This window comes from Leptosomus discolor, chromosome Z, assembly GCF_034619465.1.
Source record: "Leptosomus discolor isolate bLepDis1 chromosome Z, bLepDis1.hap2, whole genome shotgun sequence".
Lineage (NCBI taxonomy): Eukaryota > Metazoa > Chordata > Aves > Leptosomiformes > Leptosomidae > Leptosomus > Leptosomus discolor.
In genome coordinates, this window is record NC_141419.1 from 68,386,275 (window position 1) to 68,404,067 (window position 17,793).

Sequence of the window (17,793 nt, forward strand, 5' to 3'; positions counted from 1 at the left end):
CGTCGGCGCCCCCGAGAGCCGCCCGAGACCCCGCCCCCACCCCAATGACCCTGGCCCCCCACCGCGCAGGCTCAGTACGCTGGGCCGCAGTTGCGGCCTGCACGGCCCCGGTCCGTTAAAGCCGCGGATCGGGCGCGCTGTGGCCTTCGGCTGTAACGGGCCCACAGGGCTGCTGCTGAAACAGCCGGCAACGCAAACGGCCCCAGAAGAACCAGCTTTTGTGTCGCTCCCAAGCTCCGGCATTTCAGGGAGAACGGTTGCGACGCGACGGCCTGGCCCAAGCCGTGTCACTGCCCCAACCGCCGCCCCCGAGGACACCTCGGTGCCCCCGGCTGCCACCAAAATCACTCGTGACCGCACACGCGACTCTTCTTAGGCAGAAAAATAAAATTACTCGGTTAGATTGTCAAGTTTGCAAATGGCTAATTAGAAAAATATTTTAATGGTGTGGACATGAAATATATTCAATTGCTGGTTAGCCATCAACAGAAGAACCTTCCCAATCACAAACTAATATATAGTGTGTTGTGTCAATTTTCTCACCCTTCATAGGGGTTTTTATTAAAGCTATTCATATACAATCAGTTTTAGTATTAAGGAAATGCTTTTATTGTGAAATCCATACTTCAACAAGGGCCAGCGAACCATCTTCCATGCTTATTCTGGACCTCCACGCTGTAAAAGAAAAGCAGACAGTTAAACATATTCCACTAAAAGAATGGGAAATGGAGAACAAATCTTCTTTTGCACTGTTACAGACTAACAGACAGAGTTCCAGTTTTAATTTCTAATTTATACATTCATTTTTCATCTATATAAGAAGATGCACAGAGTGTCAAATACCAGCACCTACCAGTACCAGCTCCATTTTTTGCAGGGGAGAATACAAAAAGATCAGCACTTGCAACCTACAAGTACAGTTGCTGCCATGTCTCCCACTGAAGAAACTTGACTCTTACTGACTTCAGAAAGGCCTGACAAACACAGCAGCAGTGAACACACGCTTTACAATTATTTTTACTGCCCAAATTCCAAAGTGTAAAATAAAAACAAACCCAAGGTGAGCCATCCCAACAAAATTATTCTACAACTTACCTCACCATTAGATAATTTATGCTAGAAGTCAAGAAGAGTATTACTACGGGAAATAACTCGTTTTATTTCTAATTATAATACCCTGCCCACATACATGCAGGAACACTGATTTCCTCTACTAACATGATTAGACTGTAGGTGTCCTTATCATTCAACAAAGCTTTGCAAGCGCCTTTTCATTTCAAACTCACAACTATCTCACAAGTTCTTCAAATTTTGTGCATTCTCCCTTTTCAAGCATCGGTGTTCAGAGCTCAGAATTGTTACAGAACAAAAGCGGGGTTTCTTCCCTCTCATGTACACTGCCTTACTTGCAAATATTGCAGAAAATATTTATGTCAAGTTTAATAAAACATTTGTTTCCACTACTAGAAACACAAGAGTTAACCTAACTAATAAATAACTTCTGAAAACTAGTTTGAGCAGTGCTTTGGACTTCAATCATGAGGCAACAGCCTTCGCTGGCTTACAAGCGGACCCCTGTGCTCCAGTCCAGCACATTCAGGCTACACGTGAAACAGCTGTGACAAAACAGGCAGTGACGGTGATTAACGTAGGCTACGGCTGCCGCTAGCTGCCTGCACGTCTGTTTTAAGCCCATACCACTATACCTGGCGATACCACAAGCTACTCATTACTGAGAGCCCAGTACACAGTACCTTCTGCATTAAGGATTTGTGGCCTGGCTATCCTGCACCAAAGACCTGAAAGCTGCGACCACACCCCTACCAAGAATTACAAAGTAATACCAGGTTTGAAACTTTGAAGGTGTAGAAATAAGCTAAATGCTAGGCAAATCCAGACAACACACACCAATAAATAAAACTTACTTGAATATATTCAACCTCTTCATCCGACATAAGTTTCCTTCTGTATTTCTGAGGTAAGGTTCTTGCTAATTCAGAAGTGTCTGGTGTACCCTGTACTCTACTAACAGGTGAAGTATTTTGAAAGGCCAGTGATCTCCCTCCTATGGACTCCTGTGCTCTCGAAGCAAGGAGAGATGGCACACTTGCTGGTAGAGATTCCTGTACTGAAAACACAGATTGTGAAACCATTTGCAGAGATGTAACAAGACTGCAAAACTGATTAATGAGCAGCCAATCAAAGTTACCAGTTATTGACAATTTTCTTCATTATAACAAATACTTCAAAGAAATAAGACACTCCACTTCTCACAACCTCTTTTTACTGGTTTTAAATATACCAAGAGCATAGTGAAACAATTCTGACAATGAAAGAAAGCCCCTTTGAGTGGCACAAATACTGACGTGGAAACAGGAGATAAATCAGCATATATCCTGACAAAGGCTTTTTCACTGGGAAGCTGTACTTACAGAAAAAGCATAAAGTATCAGAAACGTGAGTGTGGAGGCAATTATGAAGAAAGATAGCAAAGATAAATCACTAAGATCCACTGAGATGATGCTGTTTGTTCACTGCGACTGTAAAGACAGACAACTGAAAAAAGAGGTAGGTGCTTACCGGAAGATAAAACTCACAGATACCACAACACGCAATGCAGCACTGTACCCGTTTTTAATATTACAAAATGGCATCGTATAAAATTTTGTTAACGATATGCAGAATGACCACCACATATCGGGCATCAGCAGTCAATGCCAACGCAGTGCAGAGATCACGGTGCGCATGAAGCACTTTACAGGTGAGGGCCAGGAGGTAGGCTTAAGGAATTCACGTTACAGAAGTTGCCGTGAGTTTGAGGACAGAAGAGATGACAAAAGGGCAGTGCTGTCACAGTCAGCATTCTGAACCTTGGGTCTGTCCCACCATGGCCGATCTTACAACGGAAGTATGCAGTTACCCCACCAGGCAGGATGGAGTCTCACAGCAATACATTTACTTCACAAGCACTCAGACCTCTCTATAGAAGGTTGAAACACCTGATAAAGCAGAATGCTTCCCCAGGAAGTCCCTCCCAGTGCTCCTGAAAAACGAGCAAGAGAAACACAACAGCTGAACAGCTGCGACAGAGGGACTGTGTAATTATAAAATATGCAGCATCAAGACTGAACGAGTCAAAGAATGCGAGGAGTTAAAATATCACAGCGTTGCCTGCCTCTCTCCCTCCTGCCTCCAACAAGATCAATGAGGACAAAGGAAAGGAGGCAATGAGTCAATGGTAGGACCTGCACCAATGTGATCAAACCACCATTGGTTAAAAAAAAAAAAAAAAAGCCACCATTGAGTGGCATATTCCGAAGTTCTCAGTCAGAAGACTGTATCTGGAAGTCCCAAGTTGATCAGGTGCTTCAGGTACAAGGTAAGGTCCCAGAGTGAGGAGGAAGAAAGCCCATCAGAAGCAGTATGTTCTGAACAGGGGGCATAGTACTTTTGTTTCAAGAAATAACACACCTTATATAGGAAAAAAGCAAGAAACAGTTTGTCCAAGTTTGTTTCGTACTGCACAAAAATACCTAGAGATTTGCCAAGGATTTTCCTCTGTTGTATGTTTCAGTCTCTAGTGCAGCTGGAGCAGATGGCATTAGCCAATGAAAACCATCAGAAGTCAAGACTCGAAAGTACCAGGCTTAATACTGCTGTTGCTTTATCTCAGATACAGTCTCTACTATCCCCTTCCCTGTTTGAGACCATCATGTTGCAGTAGTAATAGGGTAGAAGAATTTGGCTGGCCTTTCAAGCACCCACACCCCTAAAACTTCAGTCTCGCTCTGCAGAGCTCTGTTTGGCTATGCAGAAGCGACAGCCTGGTACAGTGAAATGCAGTTATTGCTATAATGTTCAAGCAAAATGAAGTAGATTGCAATTTGCTAATGAGATGACAGAACCTGATTAAGATAGAGGTCTAATAATTATTAGTTAAAAATACTTAATAGATTAACATATTAATACTTAAAATACTTCAAAGATATAGTCACAAAAATCTTCTGACGCAGAGATAAACAAGAGGTAAGTAACATTTTTTCAAGCCTTTGAGAAAGCAGTTCAGCGGCACGAGAGGCGGTGCATTTGGCTGAACTGTGCACAACACACAGAATTCTGACAGAAAGTTATTGCCGAAAATAGCTCCAGAAGAGTTCACAGGTAAGTCAGAAGGGGCACTGATGTGCTCTGTAGGTGCAATGTCAATGGATAAACTAAACTCTGAGCTGTATCACAAATGTGACAATGCTGTGGTATCATTTCTAGACAAGCCAGAACAATGTAACAGAGCTTCTTAAGGTGTTTCCTACTTCCATTTCGAATGCTCTGTTGACTCAAAAGCAATATTAAAACAACATGGCACTCATCTAACTTTGATGTCTAGATGTAATAGTACTGGGAATCTTATAAATACCAACATAGCTATAGGTATAAAATTTATGTCAAGGACTGGAACGAAATTAATTTTTTCTCAGCATTAATTAGCAGGACAAAGAAACACTTATTAAAATGTGCAGCAGGATGGCTCTCCCAGCTATAATGAGGGTTTTAAATACCACAAACACCACACACTCTCAACTAAGAAAAGAAGAGATGAGGAAAATGCAGTAGCATTTCTGCAAATACCACAGAATACCTAAAGCTGCGTCAAACTCACTTGGGCACAGTCATTCCAGGCAAACATTAGTATTCAGAAAAATCTGACTTCATATGTAAGCAGAAGACCAATACTGGAAATCTTCTTGAATCTGCTTTTATCAAGAAATAAAGACACGCATGTATTATGTGTATTCTCACAGTTGCATTGAGTCTGAAAAGGAAGAGTCAAAGCGTTGCCTTCAAATTAAAACAACGACGTTTCAGAAACCCTGCCCAAAATCAGTCAAGTTGCATAGTTGAAACAGAAAAATTCTGTGCTGGTTCTTATATAGAACGGCTAATGCAAAGAAATGTGGCGCAAGTTCTATCTATAGATTAAATACTTACTTTTAGGTCTAGGACTACTTTTTCTGTCCGGGAACTTAATTAACGGAGTATGTGGCTTGACTACCTAGAACAAGGCAAGGCAGTAGGAGAAACAAGGATAGTAAAACATATTTCCAGACACATATTATCTTCGCAACAATAAAATGGAACATACAAAGTATTAAACAATCACTGCTATACTGCTGCTTTCTGCATCACCACTCTGATAAAGCTACTACTTATTAAAGTTCTACGTTTACCCCCCAAGAAATTTCACCCTTAAAGGTATTCCCCCACCTAACGTCCACAGCAGGAACAAGCGTTCTCTCCCCACAGCAATCAGCCTGTGTGTGTGCAGAAACAGCTACCGCAGTCGCATAAATGCAATGATAAAGTTTTAGCACGCGGAATTGCTAGCTGTGCTCTGCCTGTACGTATTCAGCTGTCGGGACGAGACTGACTAGTTCCAGTAAGAAAAAACTGTAAACTGTAAAGGTTGGCAGCCGAAGCCACACTGCTTATTTCTGAAACACATCCTTTGAGGAAGGCTCCACGTCTCACCTTCACCTTGAAGTACGATGGCTTAGAAAGGAGCTGCCGGATAACGCCCTCCCCTCTCGAACAGGGCACAAAAGGGTGCCCGCTGCCCCGCAGCACCCTTTGGTACCAGAAAACCACTCACCGGCACCAAATGACCGGCGACACCGGGCGGGCCCCACCAGCACGCCTCTTCCCCCGCGCCAAGGACACCGGCCTCCCCGCGGGCGCCTCAGGCCCCGGGCGCCTCAGGCCCCGGCGGCCGCACGCCCGGCGAGGCCCGCCGCCTCAGCCAGGCCCCCGGGCCCCAGCCGGCCGCCCCCAACCCGCAGGCCGAGCGCCGTTACCTGCACGACCCTAGTGGCGGCCGCCATCTTACTGCCCATGGTGACCCCCGCCGCCGGCGCGCGCCTCCGCCCGCGCCTGAAGGGGCAGCGCCGGGCCACGCCCACGGCGGTGGGCGGTGCTTGTCCCGCCGAGGCCTGGCCCGTCCGTACGCCGGGCTGGGAGGCAAACGCGGCGAAACGCAGGGGCGACGGGGAAAAAAAACGCAACGCTTCGCGTGAACCTGCGGTTTAATTTTATTCGATCAAGGCACGTGCTGCCAGCCTTTTAATAGCTGATATTCACTTACCAAATTAAAGATTACAAGTGACATCATTTTAACACATTACACACCATAATTTGGCCAATTTTCTTAAAGAAAAATGCAATTGTTAATAAAAAAAATACATTTGGAATGATGGTTAGCTGCATAGTTGATAGCATGAAGTCACCTCTTCCACCTGCATTTTCCCTAGGGCTGCTGTATTTTGCTGTCTACAGGTCACATACATCCGCTGCTACACCTCTGCTTAACTCATCAGCATGCAGCAGTCGTAAGTGGTAGCTAAAAATTAAGATTATAAGCTTTTCAGAGTTCAAAATTAAAACATGATGATAATTAAACATGATGATTGACTTAACTGAGTTTTCCAGTTTGGGCTTTCCACAGAGGCAGAGCAGGGTCATGCATCCTGTCCAAGCTCTGCAGGCTACTGGGTACCCAGGGGAAGGGGACAGAAACAGCAGAGCCTTGGTTTAAGACCACTTTTACATAAAAGCTTGAAAAACATAGATTATTGCTCTTTCCAACGTTATTGCTGCTTTTCAGAGAGAGATGAGCATTTGGGACAGGACAGCTATGAAATGGCTCTTCAGGTAGTTTCATCAGCTGCTCTAACAGTTCAAACATTCGCTGTGTACCAGGAACTAAACTTCACTTCAGACAGCTGTGTGGCCACATTCTGAGTCTCTAGAGAGAACAACGACTTCTAGAAAACTTAAATTTTCAAATTCTTAAAGTGTGATTTCATGATACATATTAACCTATCAAGTTGAGTACACTGAAAACATACACTGTATAAAACTAAGTACCTTTTCCCCTGACTCACAGAAATCAGGCATTTTTTTCAAGCTGCAGAACAATTGCCTTTAAAGATGGATCTTCTGCCCAGTTAACTTTGCTTCCAATTATGATACTCTATAAGAAAGAAAGATTATTGGTTAAAAAAAGCCTTTAAAAAGGATTATTCCTAGTAAAATCTCTCAAAAGCTGTCTGTTTTTTATTTTTAATTTGGAAGCCCTTGAAATTCACAGCATTGTTTGAAGTAGGCAGGACAGGGGGAAACAGGAGAAAGGGAAGTATCGTTTTAGATCCTATTGTCAATACGTAGGCAAAAAAAAAAAAAAAGCAGTGCTTTGAATTTCCTAGAGGTACTCGCACACCATTCATATTTTAAACACAGGAATTTGGAGGACACTTTTTTTTTTTGAACACATGAAATAAAGTTTGCCTCAAACACAAGATAACACAGTTTACATTCTCACCCCGCCATTCTGGATTGAAAATAAGAATTGACAAATTTAACCAAGGAAGATTTGCTCTACTTACAGCTCAGAAGATTTCAGGAATACAAACCCAGGAGATAATTCTAGGAATCTAACCTAAGACCCACTAAAATGTTTAATTGCTTCTTCTCAATTTGAGATGTAACATTGTTACCAATGCAAACTAGTAGTAGACATAACATGCAATACAAAAACATGTGGCGCTCTGTCCTTGAAACTCTTCTGATCACCCACAGCCAGCATGGTTATATCCTGTCTTCTACCTGAACTCCTGCAATATGTTCTCTCTCTTCCCTCAGTCTAAATTTTTTAAATAAACTTTGTGTGCACTTAACTGGGATTTCATAACCCATTTGCAGGTACATTCAAGAGCAATTTACCATTCACTGTGCCCCCCATCTTTGTACTTAAGTGACTGATCAGCAGGGCCAGGAGAAGGAAGACAGGACAAGTCACCCAGTGAGGCAAGTACCAGACTGCAGCACAGCCTATGTGATCTTTAGTAGAGCCCCTCTGAGAACAGGATGCTGCAGGAGGCCCTTCCACCCTACCCTAGTTCACAAGGTTTTCTTCCTTGCTTTGCGTGACCCACACTCCAGATGACCTGCCAGCCAGCTGCACGGACAGACTAGTCAGCAGCCTCTGTACATGGGTAACCAAAAGGCTGAAGGCTGCGCTGCTGAAAGTATTTGGAGACTGGCCGTGGCTGGAGGACAAGGCTTTCACAAGGCTGAAGGGGCAACGCAAACACAGGAGAGCACGTGGTCAGAAGGGGGAGATTGAGGAGCAGCAGTCTGGCTCACTGGTGTCATGGGATTAAGACCTGCTTGTTTTTCCTAACCCTGAGATGGGGGAACTGATTTTGGGGGTGTAGGGGTGACTCTCAGTGTAAGGAAATACAGCCATTGCTGTGACAGACATTCTCTGAGAAAAATGCATTATTTTTGTACCTTTAAGAGAACAAAGGAATAAAGATAGATTGATAGACCATCTCTAAACTCTGTAAACAAGTATTCCAAAGAAGTTTGTGACAATTTCATGCTTTTAGCCTTTAAAGCAAGGAAGTTTTCCCTTCATACACCAGTTTTCCCATTACCATCATTGCTTAAAGTTTTTAGAAAACACCATTTTGTTTGAAGTTACATTTACTGTACACTATGTTATCTTGACTCTAATGCAAAACTGCAAACTTTCTTCTAAAAGCTAAAACACATTACCTGGAATATATTTTGAACTAGTGTAGTTATGTTCCTTTCTTTTTGTAAGTCATTACGTATCCCCTCCAGCATTTTGCTCACTTTCTTACTTGTTTCTTCTTCCTTTTGTTTCTTCATCATGGTATGAATTTGCAGCAGCTTCTGTCTTGCAGCGTTTTTCAGTGCTGTTCCATTATTAGGAAAATGAAATGTTAAGCAGCAGCTATGTGAGCAGTAGAACTAAAGATAGGGTTTTTTTCTTCACAGACATCTAAGGCTCTTCCACTGCAATAACCCTAACTTCACACTTCATCCCTGCCCTCCAATATACCTCAAGATATTCCTTTCACACAAGAGGCAACATGTGCTGTGCCTTCCTGGTATCAAAGCACATCAATTTGTTCCCTGGCTGCAAGCAAAACAGAAAGTACTTTGTACGCAGTCTACATTTCCATCAGGCATGGACTGTAATCTCTACATCTGTCCTATACGCCACCTTCGGTTGTCACCACTTTTGAAGTCAGAGGTGTTCAAGACTCTTTCCCCTTTCTAAGATTTGATTGAAACCAAATTCCAGAGTCACACAGGGGACATATGGACAACACCAGTCCAAAACTATTTTTTAATAGGAAACCAGGCTTAAAACCAGACTGAATAAAACCATTGAGGGGCAGTTCATGCGTGGAAAGAATGCTGACACAGCAGTCCTTCCTTTATTTCTGAAGATATTAGGAATGTTAATTTTTCCTGTGAAGATAGGCATTTCATTGTGTTTGTTCATTACAGACACACCACTTCCTACGCAGGAAACAAACAATAGTCGTTAAAAGAGTTGGCAAACCTGATCATATGACAGCAGGAAATTTAAAAAACCTATTTACCTTATTAAGTTCTGAAGAGTGACTTCACATCTAAATTCGACACACTCTAACAAGCCTACTGAATACCAACATATACACTATTACAACAGTTCTTTGTAAGTAAATCCCTTCCCCTATTCTGCAAACTTTTAATAAAGGGGCAGTCTGATTAAAAAAAAAATGCTTCAGGTGCTGTAGGACTGATTTAAATTACAAAATTATGTGTAATTAGCTGAGGAGCTTACACTAAATAATAAAACACCACCACATTCTTTTTGAGTATCTTCGTGCACGTCTCATTCTGATGTGTCAGTCTGATGCTCAAGTAGACAACACACCAGCTCATTTTTATAGTACTTCCTACTCTTTTCAGAAGTTTTATAACTGTGTTGAGTTTTGCAGTTACTTCAGATTTAAGTTAATATTGCTGTAAGAAGAAATTTAAAATATGAACTGTACATTCAAATATAAAACAAAGTCAACATAACTAACACACTTACAGAGTCTTTTCTTTCTAATGTCATTCAACTTCTGTTCCTTCTCACGTGCTTGCTGAAAAAAAAAAAAAAAGTATTTCTAGACTCTTGACTCCAAAAAATATTGAAAGATGCTAATTCAGTCCACAAAAGCAGTCAAAGGCAGCTCTAAAAGCAGATTTTCTTACTTTAAGCAATCATTTCAGTAATTTTAACACCAGTGGAAACTACACGCTTTGGCTCACATATTTAGCTTCAGATGACTTGTGCAACAACGTGGATTTCAAATTGTGCTCCTGCCTGTGTGGAGGTTGGTAGACCTGCACAACTGCAACAGAAGCTACAAGTGCCACTTACCTCCTGAGACTCAATTATTGATGTGCTGAGCATTACTATTTCTGTCATAGTTTCCATGATCAGTCTAAGGAAGGAAACACAGTGGATACCTTAAGACCATTAATATGAATCAACAGCATAAATGTTTTAGTCAAGGTTATTTGGATTAAACAAAAAAATCCCCATTTCCCCTAACACCAAAATAAATTATTTTAAAAAACAAACTGCACCCTTTCTTTTTCACAGTTATTATACTAAGTATTGTTGTACGGGCCAAATAGTCTCCTTATTTCACTCTTAGCTTCCCTAATGTTTCAGTTAAATTTGTCTAACATTTCAAACCACAGAGCTTGGAAGGTATCAAGGAAGCCTAGGCATCTGAGAATGGCTAAGAATTCAAGGTCCTGAATTCTGGTGCATGGCAGGGACATCATGGAGACGCAATGTTTTCAGATGCATTTCTGATAGAAATTATATTTCTCGTATTACACTTGATGTGCATGCACCTGTTAATACCAGGCAGGAAATTAAAAGTTAATTTTAAACATGCTTGAAATTTTCAGTTCTTTTTCAAAGACATTAAGCTCCCACATGATTAATTAATGAAGGCAGCAAAGCAGAAGCAAGGCTCCGTTACAAGCCTGTAATTTGTGCTCAGCTACTATAAATGCAGATAATTCATACATAAAGTCTCACTAGCGAACCAAAAATTATGATCTCTGTAATCAAAGGCTGGCTAATTAAGAGCCCAAATGCAAATCCACTCTGGGTATAAGAGGTCTGATCATGCTGCCTCTAGCCAGAAGGTGGGCAGTATAACATCCAGTAAAAACTAGAAGGAAGCTTGCTTTCAATAAAAGTGCAATGAAGTAAGGTAGAAATGCATCACATTAAACTGTGTAAAGTCCATTGCTTTCTACCTATTTTTTCCCCAAGAACACCTTACCGTGAGTCATTATCGTTTTGCTGCACTTTGTTTCTCAGGGCACCTGCAAGTTGGATCCTGCATAGTGTGGGGAAGAAACATGTAAATGTAACTGATGAGAACTGATAAGAAACTCAGAGAGGTAGATTTAGACAAGTAACAGAAGAGATATTTTCAAGGTTCCATTTACATCCACTTACACATTGGAACTCCATACATACAATACTCAATACCTTTTAAATATCACACTTGTTAAATAATGGGGCTTAACTCGCAGGACGAGAAAAGTGTTATCAATGATTATTTGTGAGAGTGACAACTCCTTTCTCTCTTGCCAAACAAACTCAAGACACCATTAATCCCAGAGTCTGCAGAAGCAAAGCTGGGCAAAGGTAGCAATTCAAATGAACAGCCATGTAACACAGCAGACGTGTAACACCCACCAGCTTCCACCTTCTCACAGCCATTTGTGAAGTACTGCCAAGAAATACGTTTACTGATTTATACAGCCAGACTTCCACAATTTTACAGGAACCTTTAGGTTTACATGTTTCAACTTGTAAGGTGGGGTTTTTTTTGTTCTCTATGGTATGTCCATCCACATTGCTACTGGTTCAATGGTACTAAAATCTCTCATGTTTGTAACACACACCATATCACTTTGTGTGCACGCATACTTGCACGTATACATATTTCTGATTAAAACAGGATTTCATTAACAAACAGCAAACCTCCAAATAAACAGGAAAAAACCTCTACCTTTGCAAGGCTAATGTCTTGTTCTGGAACGAGACTTTTAATTCCTCCATATCTTTTTCCAAGTCTCGTATGGCACTGAAGGAAAAAAAAAACAACAAACAAATGACTCCAAACTGTGTGAAGATAACAAAAAAATTGAAAGCAATATCACATTTTTAACTTGCTCTCTATATGTCTACAGTAAAAATTTGTCCTGTAAATCAAAAATTATTAAGGCCAGTATTTTAGTATATGGAACTATATTAGTGAGTTCTAACTGTCACAAGGACTGCAAATTTAGAAGCCACATCAGATACAGAACTACATTAGGAGACTGAGTAAAATATTTCTTCCCCATATTTTCCCTTTCTTTATTTTCACTAGACTCCTGCAAAGTACTGATTGTTAATCCAGAGATTTAATAAGAAGGAGTAACTAGAAGAGAACCTCCAAGCTCAGTTCTTAATTCTTCTCCTCTTTATTTTAAAACACATCAAAAGTTTGAAGTTATCCAATAACATACTTTCTGAGAAACTCTTCACCAGTGATGTGATCGGGGAAAGTTTCTTGACCTGCAAAGAAAGAACATCAGTTAAAAAAGCACCAGGCTTCTAAACATGCTCTATAGAGCATAAACAACAAGCAGCTTGACAGCTACACTAAGAAGGTATTTCTTATTCCTAACTCCACACCTTATCACCTCTTCCACTGTTGGTGAGACTATGCTATCAATCAGCTGCATCAGAGAAATAATTAGGCTTTAAAATATTTCCATTTAGCACTTTTTAGACATGCCAAAGCTGGCTCACAGCATTGCTCTATATGCTGCTGGCTGGTTCAGTGGAAGGGGACGCAGGTAATGGAAACATAGTGGGAACAATAAGAAACACCTTAAATCACTACTGTTGCCAAACACTTTGGCAGACTTTTGGTAAGACTTCAGTCTGAGTGATCATATGCCTAAAATCTGTCATGTGTCAGAGGAGTCAAAAGTGAAAACCCAAGAGGAAAAATGGCAGTGGGCAACACTCATACAGCAGTTTGTAAGAGTTCAAACGTGTCTCCAAGAACTGTCTAGAAAATGCAGTAAGATGCTCAGACAAGAAAAACATTTCATTATTATAACAAGCACTTTTGATAACTTTTCTACATATGTGTGTTAGCCACGCCACACTCTTTATCAGCATAACATCACATTAAGAGGAAGCTGGAGGTGAGCTTACCGGTACAAGCTGCAGCGCTGTACTCCGCGAGCTGCTGCTTCAGTTGGCCCCTCAGGCTGGAGCAGAAGGACAGCGACAACGATCAGACCCCGGCCCGCGGCCCCGAGCGCAGGCGCTGAGGGGGCCCCGCCGCAGCCACCGGCCCCTCACGCCCACCCCGGCCTGCTCGGAGCCGCCGCCGCCCCAGCGGCTCCCAGGGCCGCCCCCGGCACTGACCGGAGCAGCATGAGGACGTCCACCTTCGCCGACCAGTCCTTGGACTCACATTTGGCCGCCCCGGCCGCCGCCGCCGCCGCCGCCGCGCTCGGCTCCCCCTGCCGCGGCTCCATTGCCGCCTTTCCAAACTTCCCGCGCGCGCGCGGGGCCCTCGTCAGCGCGGCGAGGGATTGCTTCTGCCTGCTGGGGCGGGGCTCCCCAGCAGCTCGCGCGTTCCCGGCCAATCCTAGGCCACTTCTTCCGGATCGGCCGTTCGGCGCTCGGCCGCCAGCGCCGTGCGGAGGGGCGGTTGCGGGTGGCTGGGCGCGCTCCCCAGGCGACCCCTGCTGGTGAGGTGAGGGACCGCTTTGCCTACGGCACAAGGCAGCCCCTGCTGTCGGGGCCGGAGGGGAGGCGGCAGCACGGTTACGGAGACCGTGAAAAAATGGAAGGGCGGTAGGCAAAGAACAACTGCCGCTTCTAGGCGAAGGCAGGTGCAGCTCTCTGACCAGTGCTCTCGTAGAGCTGGCGGCTAGCAGGGACGTGACGAACGGAGCCACGCTGCAGAAAACGCGCGCTCCGTTAATAGAGCCGCACGCCACCGACCAATACGGCAGCCACTGCCTTCGCCACCGCGTGAGCAGAGCCGGTGCCAAGGCTCCTGCCCGCACCTGGAGGATCAACCCCACCCGGGACAGCCCCGAGCTCGGCTAACGCCTCTCACCCCTGGGCACAGCCTCCACCCCAAAGACCTGACATAAAATCCACTACTGCTTTATTAAAAGTATTTAGAACACACAAGTAGTATACATTAGACAGTGACAGTACTCTACTTGAGTTAATCTAAGAGTTACAGATTTTTAGTTTAGGAATTACAGCTTTTCAAACACACACTTTGCTAGATCCCGTACAATGGAAGAGCCCAGCTGATCAGTCAGGAGTAGCTTGTGATTTTTCAAGATGTCATATTTTTTCTTGATTGTCTGCAGAGAGAAAAGTTTGATTAAGTTTACCCTGTTGATAAGCTTACACTATTTCAGCTCACCTGAGGCTTGATAGTCAAGCCAAGCCCACCCTAGCACACGAGACCAGTTCACAGCTGAGTCATGCCACTTTGGCAAGAGAAATCTTCAGCTAAGTGAGCAGGTCTGATCCAAGTCTGACAGCAGTTGCTCAGCTAAGCCAGCTTCAAAGCACCACCTATCGACACTTAACCACACATGCCCCCACCTGCACTGTGAGATTCTTACCATGAGCTGGGTAGCATCCATATTCATGAGGACGATGTTCTTTGCCATGTGCTGCATAACTGGAAGAAGGTCGTTTTCTGTGTAGGATGTGTTGTGTTGCAGAGTTGGTGTCTGAAAGGAAAGAAGTCATGAGACAAGCCTTCGAGAACAATCAGAGTACACTGGTTTCTTTGCTTCCTGTTGGGCTTCGGCAATTGCAGTCTCCTGCCTCACAGCAGAGGGTTAATAGTTACTGCCCTAGTACTGTCCCCTTGTAATGGGCCACAGGGAGACAAGAACATGCTGACATACCACAAGGGAAGCAGGAGGCATGCACTTGGCACAGAGTGGCCTTTTAAGCTGGTGCACAGGCACACCGACTCCCAAACTAGGAGGTGGTCTGACAGGCATGACCTACCCATTCACATCCACTGAGTTTCAGAGACAAACACGAAGCAGCTGCTGCAATTTTTGATGGTGGGATGTGAACCATATCATAGTCCACAATGGACAACTCCATCAGGTAATTGGCCAGAACATGTTGTTCAGGGCTGACCTGCAGTAAGTCAAAGCAGAGTATTAGCTATCTCCAAAGCAAGAGCATCCTGTCAAGCAGCAAGAAATACTTACTTAGTGAACATTTTCAGAGCTATAGGCTTGGAATTCAAGTGAATTTATCACAGAGCAATTCTGAGCTGTATTAGGCTGCTCATAGTTGAGCATCACTCCTTTCAGTGGCAGCCTAGCAGTTACCAGACAGCCATTTTAACTATGGTTTTGGGTGGGTTAAGCTCATGCGACAGAAAACAGGCAAACAAGACCTGTTTCTACATGGGCGACAGGTCTCGACCAGGCTGAGTTGCTAAACTGTTGCAGTACTCAGAAGTTTTGAGCAATTTTAACTGCCGCAGCCGGATATTGCATAGGTGTAAGCAGCACCTATTCTTAGCACTACCTTAGCAATCTTTGAAGTCCTGCTCAGGAAATGCAGGGGGAGAGGGCAACCCAGACTAAAGTCCAGAGCTTGCAGGATCTTCCTCTCCATCTGGAGGATTTGAGACTTTGTGTAAGCATGATCGGTTATGTAGGCAAAGTCTTCAATATCTGGGAAAACAATCTCTTCGTATTTGCAGGCAATAAGCATAGCCGTGACACCAACCAGCTGCAACATCGTAGTGGAAATGGAATTGTCCTGTAGGAAGAAGCAGTAGAGGTTTATCTGAATGACTTGGCTCAGAACACAGCTCTTCAAGGTAGCCAATGTAAAGTTTGTTCTATGGCAGGATGTTCACACTGGCATGTACAGAATAACTGTATATCATCTGGTAACTCTATTGGCTTTTGCAGGGATATTAGAAGGCTTTGTGTTCAAATCAGGGAGAGGAGTAGGCAGTTTTGACATATAAAGTCACTGTTCATAGCTGAGAGGGATATGTGGTGTATCTAATTCAACATCAAATGCCCTTTTTTGGTCAACTGTATTTTGTAACAGGTAACATGTCTAACCACTTACGGCCCTACTGCTCAGTGCTCATTGTGCTTTAGCTTAGGAGAAATGCCCTGCCTGACACTGTGAGAGACACTTACTTGCAGGAAGCGATCAATAATAGCAACTGCCAGGTACAAGGTCTCCTGGAGGAGTTGGAACTTCATCTGCACATCCACAAGCCAGTCGATTAGTACGGCACGCATATCCCCATTTATTGCTTGGCTGGCCAGATAATTGGGTCTGACAGGTTGATTTTCCTGTGTGGAGGAGAGCAGGGTTAATAGATCTAGTCACTTAGCTGAAGCATTTGCAATGCTTAGCTTTTGTTGCATCTTAAGGCTTATCAAGGAGTTCAGTACAGGCATAGCCCATAGATGTAGGCCACAAGGCACAATGTTTCCTGGTTTACTAGAGATGGGCCAGAAAGAGCATGGTACTGGTACTGCTAGTTGGTGGCTCTAACAACCAGCTTATGTTTATGTTATCAGCCCAGTTTAATCTTCTGTTTTAAGTTGAGGGATCACTTATTAGTGCCTCAGGAAAATCCATAGGTGAAAGCAACTACCAGTTCCAAGCCACACCTATAATGACAGGTTCACTGTAAGTGTCAGCAAATGCCCCATGCAGTTCTGACCTACTCCCACCTACCTCAAGTTTTCTCAGATATTTGTAAATGTCCTTCACATAGTCGGTGGGGGTGTTTGGGTCATTATCATCTTCCACATCAAGCAAGACATCAGAAAAAGCCTGGTAGAGCACATTGCCTGGCGGGGCACATCCAGGTGTTTCCATGAGGGTTGGAGATTGAGGTTTCAACTGCAAGGAAATTTGGGATCAACACAGGCAGCACCTCCCTCTGCAGCCCAATGTGGGCCAAGCAAAGGCTCCCATGGGGCGACCTGCACTGTGGGGGCTCATAACCCCTATTTCAGGGCACTGAGTGAGGCCACGTATCGCACCTCAGCCCAGCCCTGCTGCAGCACAAGCCAAGGCTGGGGAAGGGGCACGTGGCCCCAGGGAGACTGCAGGCAGTACCTGGGAAGGCTCCGGCTTGGGGTCCATGGCTGTAGACTGCAACTCCTCCTCGGTGGCAGCCCTCGAACTCCTGGTACATGTTTTGTCCAGGGTAGTGACGGCCAGGGCCCTGGTGCTGGACTCCTCCTGGCAGCTCCCCTTCTCCACCGCTTTTTTGGTGATGGCCCATGTTTTTGGCCGAGCAGCGCGGTTGCCGATGTCACGCAGGGCAGTGCGGCGGCGGATTACCAGCTCGGAGGCCATGGTACGGTATTTGGGTACAGGCAACAGGCTGTGCTCCAGCCCTGAATCCTCTGTCACTGAGGAGTGCTGCGGGGAGAGAAGGGAGGGAGGCCCGCAGCACCGTGAGGGACGGGGGGATTGCACGGCTGCACCCCTGAAACCAGGCAGTTGAGAGGAGGGGAACCGGGGAGGGTTTGCACACACCCCACCCGCCCCGAAACCGGTAGGCTGAAGAAGAGAGAAGAGCCGGGGAGAGGATTGCACTGCTACACCCCACCGAAGTTGGGAGGGTTATAGATGCGGACCTGGGGGGTTGCACGGCTGCCCCCCACTCCCGCCCCAAACCTGAGGATTAAAGGGGAGCCGAGGGACCGCCCCAGGAGGAGACCTGTGCGCACACATACCACCACCCTCCCCACCAAAAAGAAACTGGGGTGAATGTAAGAACTCAGGCGGGCTGCCCTGCTGCACCTCTC

At 44.5% G+C, this 17,793-nt stretch overlaps 2 protein-coding genes across 2 annotated transcripts; both read right to left on the reverse strand.

Annotated features, from left to right (window-relative positions):
- Positions 1-518: 518 nt before the first annotated feature.
- KGD4 (alpha-ketoglutarate dehydrogenase subunit 4) lies at positions 519-5,915 on the reverse strand. Its single transcript, XM_086479532.1, has 4 exons — positions 5,850-5,915; positions 4,987-5,050; positions 1,926-2,128; positions 519-675 (listed from the first exon to the last, which is right to left on the reverse strand). The coding sequence occupies exons 1-4, from the start codon at positions 5,886-5,888 to the stop codon at positions 658-660; spliced, it is 324 nt and encodes a 107-aa protein (XP_086335658.1). The 5' UTR covers positions 5,889-5,915; the 3' UTR covers positions 519-657.
- Positions 5,916-14,214: 8,299 nt separating this feature from the next.
- CCNB1 (cyclin B1) lies at positions 14,215-17,338 on the reverse strand. Its single transcript, XM_009957892.2, has 7 exons — positions 17,096-17,338; positions 16,709-16,876; positions 16,159-16,317; positions 15,527-15,763; positions 14,990-15,127; positions 14,593-14,703; positions 14,215-14,325 (listed from the first exon to the last, which is right to left on the reverse strand). The coding sequence occupies exons 1-7, from the start codon at positions 17,336-17,338 to the stop codon at positions 14,215-14,217; spliced, it is 1,167 nt and encodes a 388-aa protein (XP_009956194.2).
- Between the last annotated feature and the right edge of the window lie 455 nt (positions 17,339-17,793).

Bases quoted from the DNA above. Each gene is read 5' to 3' on its own strand.
- CCNB1 (XM_009957892.2), bottom strand. From the start codon at position 17,338: ATGGCCTCCGAGCTGGTAATCCGCCGCCGCACTGCCCTGCGTGACATC. The intron at 14,704-14,989 runs GTAGGTCATGCC...CTTTCCTTTCAG, and splicing joins AACTCAGTGGATGTGAATGG to ACACCAACTCTGCAACACAA. The intron at 14,326-14,592 runs GTAAGAATCTCA...TTCTCTCTGCAG, and splicing joins TGGATGCTACCCAGCTCATG to ACAATCAAGAAAAAATATGA.
- KGD4 (XM_086479532.1), bottom strand. From the start codon at position 5,888: ATGGGCAGTAAGATGGCGGCCGCCACTAGGGTCGTGCAG. The intron at 5,051-5,849 runs GTAACGGCGCTC...GCCTTGTTCTAG, and splicing joins CCGCCACTAGGGTCGTGCAG to GTAGTCAAGCCACATACTCC. The intron at 2,129-4,986 runs GTAAGTATTTAA...CTGTGTTTTCAG, and splicing joins AAGTAGTCCTAGACCTAAAA to TACAGGAATCTCTACCAGCA.